This window comes from Agrilus planipennis, unplaced genomic scaffold (genome assembly GCF_000699045.2).
Source record: "Agrilus planipennis isolate EAB-ADULT unplaced genomic scaffold, Apla_2.0 scaffold46, whole genome shotgun sequence".
Lineage (NCBI taxonomy): Eukaryota > Metazoa > Arthropoda > Insecta > Coleoptera > Buprestidae > Agrilus > Agrilus planipennis.
Window position 1 is genome coordinate 1,135,010 of NW_020438933.1, and position 4,817 is coordinate 1,139,826.

Sequence of the window (4,817 nt, forward strand, 5' to 3'; positions counted from 1 at the left end):
CATTCCACTATACATTATTTACTATTGTATCAATGGCTTTAAAACAATATCTAATTGATCTATTGTGCACTTTTCCTATAAGAAGGAAATACGTATTTACCAGAATAGTATCCAGACACACATGCAATTTGATAAAATTAACAGAGCAAAATCGCAAGAAGCAAGTTACGAAAAATATTTCTACCGCTAAACAGATAACAGGCAATTATAACATTTTATTCTCACCTTAGTGGAAGCATATATTCACATCACGGGATTAGTTATGAAGGTAAGAACAATTGCATAAATTTTAATTTTATTGCCAACAAAACTGGATAATCATATAACAATACATGTAACGAATAACACAAGTAAAGAGAACTTTAGAAACATAGATTAGCTAGAGTTGCGTTATAAACATTCCAACTTCTTACAATTCCACATTTACATTTTACTAAGTCCAATGCCCTCTGTTCTTTTAGTAACAACAGTTAGTTAGTTAGTTAGTAAGTTATACATCCAAGAAACTACAAAAAGAAACAATTAGGGCCATTATCATGATTGAAAATTGAAGATTAATAGATATAATATTCACATCAACGTAATTAATCATTAAGTACTGATTGTCTCTCTAATTTTCAATTTAAAGTTTATGGAAAAGTATATGAAATTTAATATGCGAGTAAAAGAGCTAAAATGATTTTCAATATCGGTATAACTTTAATTTCGAATGTGTACATTGTCGCTCACGGCAAGTATCCGAAATACCCTGCCATGGAACTATGATGGGCGGTCGCATGCGATTATTCATGTAGTAAATTGATCGTGAAATGCTGCATCGGCAAAGCCATCGATTATATCGATTAATCAACCAATTTTTTAAAGTAAAAGTTCGATTTTTTTTCACAGCCCTAATTTTAAAATTTTATCAAATTTCAAATTTTCTTATACGCCTAATACTTATGTTCAAAGTAAATTGATAAAACCAATTTACATTATTCTCACGCTCAGTTTACTGAAAGAAACAATAAAAAATAGGCTTTTTATAATATCAATTATGTAATTCTATGTTCTTATTCATAATATGCTATTCTGTACCTTTTGCAATTACGGAACTATTTGGAAGCAAATTTCAGCTAACTAAAAAACTTAGTAAGTGTCCAAACAATTCAAAATATATATATAATATTACTAACTTTACAATTATTGATAAGGCTCACAACAGAAGAAGAGACGTTGGTGTCAGTTTTATATTAAATTAAATAAAACCTTACATACTTTACTGACTCTGATTTTTTATTCATAGTCAAACTAAGAGGAAGAAATTGAAAATATTATACAATACCTTTACTTCAAATCTGGTTTTATATAAATATATGTACTTATACAATTACGCAGGAAGTACATACATCCATATATACGTACATACATACATACATACATAAACACTTTATTTTAAGGCATTATTTACTGTTGAGAATGTAAACCTTTTTAGGTAACCTCCATCTCAAAGCATTGCAATATTGCACGTACATAATTATTAAATAGACGAATCACTAAATAAAAAAAATATGATTCTTAAATGCAAGTCAATTCCATGCATGAATATTATTAGCATCTTACGCCAGAAAAAAAACTTATCAAAAAGTCGACTTGTACAGTGGCATAAGCGCTTCGTTTTTAATTTGCATAAAATGATAATGCAACAACATAAACGTTACAAAGTAATAAACCAGTTGTTATTATTATCTGCTTTTATTTTAAGATATTCTGTGAGGATACATTTAATAACTTCTTTTCTTTCTTAAAAACATGGGTATTATAGGCAAACGATAAGATGGTACGCAAATTTCGTAATATTCGCGTTACAATTAACTTGGTATACATCTTCCTGCTATTTAGAAATATATACCTAAAATGTTTTTACGTTCTCTGTATATCAAAAGTGCGGTACACACGAAAAACGTAGGCCAATAAACATCCACTGTGTTTTTATAGTTTTTTATGTCTGGGACTCTTACTAGTCACTTAGTTTGAATGAAAGTTTTTTAACTATTTCAAATACCTTCGAACAACTGAAAGTTGGTATTTTTGGTTGGTACGTCTAGCATCACAATTCTGAGTAGGGTTTTCCTATCCAATACATGTGAACATCTAGGCGACGTCCTCGCAACACATGTTAAGCAAAAAGGAGGGAACTCGGAGAGCATCCCACATTGTCAGATGCGTGATCCCATAGTAAACAATAAATGAGTATTCCTTAATTAATCTTGTATAATCCCAGTCTTTCATTTTCACCAAAAATAACATTTTAATAATTAGTTTAAAAAACGGCAAATTCTGACCTTAACACGGATAATTTGGAGCAAACTAATTCTGATCTCAGAAATAAAAGCAATGAAACATCAAAGAGGCATTTTTTTAAAAAGCCAAGTTATCAGGTTTAATACTTTCTTGAGTAATTTTATTACGGAAACTTCAGATATTAAGCAGCTGAAAAGTAGAATAAGCAAATTTGACCTTTTTTTACATTTCCAAGAAATTCACACGAAAATTGAGTTATTAACGGATATTATAGATGAAGTGAAAGAAGAATTTGAGAGTTCGTATTTTAATACATTTTTATTTGCTAAAAAATACTATGAAGTATAATATGTACTTTAAAGAAACACACCACACAATCATACATACGTATAGTAATCAAAATTCGGATTCGGCTGCTAATGACTACGGTAAATTGCCACACATTAATTTACCCACATTTAATGGTCAATATAGTAAATGGTTAATGTTTAGTGAGACTTCTGATGCAGTTGTAAACCAAAATAAGAAACTAACAAATAACAGAAGATTTTAGTATTTACGATCAGAGTGAGGCACTCCAATGATAATTATCAGATAGTATGGGAGTTATTACGAAAAAGATACCATGACTCGAAATCTTTGTACTATGTTAAAGCAATTTTCGAAATTCAGGAAGTTATAAAGGAATCATTTGGAACTTTAAGAAACATAGTTGATAGTATACAAAAACATGTAAGAGCGTTAAAAATTCTAAAACAGCCAGTTCAATATTGGGATCTCTTATTAATATCAAACAAACTGAACTACTATAAGAAACAAAAGTGGGAAACTATGGTATCGAAAAAACAAGATTGATAGATTTTATAAATCAGAGTACTAGAAACAATTAACCAAAGTAAACAAGAAAAAAACAGATCAATGGAAAAACTTAATAAAAAAACACAACACAGCAAAATTTACATTTGTGACAACAAAAACAAGCCAGTGTGATTTATGCAGTCAGCATCATAAAATATACTCCTGCAAGAGATTTTTGGACATGTTAGTTTCTGACACACTAAGTTACATCAAGTAATCTAACCGCTGTTGCTTGTCGACAGATCATTTCTTAAGAAATTTTGAGGGAGGAAATTGCAAAACATGCAATAAAGAACATATTCTAATTACAGGCAATCGCAAGAACCAGTCAGATAATCACGCAATCACATCTCTAAAGTTGGCATGGCCATATTGGTATAGACTAAAAATTAATATTGTATAATTTTTGGTAAATTATTCATGAAAAGAAAAAATTTGCCGCGAGCCCGGATCATAAGATTTCATGGGTTCTACACTAACTTTAATTTAGTAGTTGGAGCTACTTCTGAACGTGAACATAACCAATACAAGTACGTGTGCATTGATGCTAAATACAATACATTAATTGCTCTGCAATGTGCCTAGCCATATTTGAGAATAGCAGCTTTTGCAGGTGGTCTACGATATACACTATTATTGATCAGCCCCAAAAAAAATAAGGGAGAAGAAGGTACATAAAGAAATAGAATGAGTCATCTCGCACCACCCAGTGACATACATGAGGGTAATGACTGTTACGGCTGTGATGGTCAGAATTACCTAGTGTAATTGTGTAACGCGGTGTCACTACATGCAGTGGTGGAATTCTCTACATGAACACGGGAAAAGAAGGAATGTACGATTAAAATAATCGTAATAATAAAATAAACGAATTCAAATGAACAATTTGAGACAATTTTTAATGATATTAATAGAAAAATCTGTTTATTAATGGTTATTTCCGCAATGTAACTATCGTAAAGATATGTATTAGGTATATGTATGAGTATATATACATACGCACATGAGTACGTGTATCTAACCAAATAAAAATATATAGGGGCATTTAGCAAAATTACATGCACAAAATCAATCTACATGTACTTCAAGGGAGAAGAATTGTAAAGATTAGTCTTTTCCTGGAATATGGTAGTAACTGCGCTTGTAAATTACGTTTATATATAATCAAAAAATAATAGGTATGAAATCGAACATGAAAAGTATTCCAACCAAGTAATGTCTTAACCTACTTATAATAAGACAAATACCTCCATAGGTTTTTTTTTCCTTATTAACTAATAGTACGAGCATCCATCTTCATTTCAATCTCATTCAAAATATTTCAATTTTGGGTATAATAATTTTTTCCACAAATTCATTTCTGGATGTATTAAGGACAATGAAAAAATTACATATATTATTTATGAAAAAATTTCGATGTTACTGCATTAAAGTACTGCTGTAATTCAAGCATTTGCATACTTCCAGACCAGTATTTTAGACACGTATAGGTATAGATTATTTTAATGTAAAACACAGAGTATCTAGATACATACGTATAAAAAGGATATTAAACAGCATATGGTGCACAATGTAAAACGAAATTTCCATTCTCATATAAATTTTGATTAAAACTAAAACGTATAAAAGTAAACAAAATAGTTTGTTATGTATAATTATATTATAATAATGTGAGA

At 29.9% G+C, this 4,817-nt stretch overlaps 1 protein-coding gene across 1 annotated transcript in view; it reads right to left on the reverse strand.

Annotated features, from left to right (window-relative positions):
- Nucleotides 1-283: 283 nt before the first annotated feature.
- The window catches only part of LOC108744735 (FERM, ARHGEF and pleckstrin domain-containing protein 2), a 58,311-nt gene continuing 53,777 nt past the window's right edge, over nucleotides 284-4,817 (reverse strand). Inside the window, exon 11 of the mRNA XM_025974256.1 lies at nucleotides 284-506. Within this exon, the coding sequence (XP_025830041.1) occupies nucleotides 475-506 (32 nt within the window). The 3' untranslated portion in view covers nucleotides 284-474. The remainder of the gene's footprint in view (nucleotides 507-4,817) is intronic.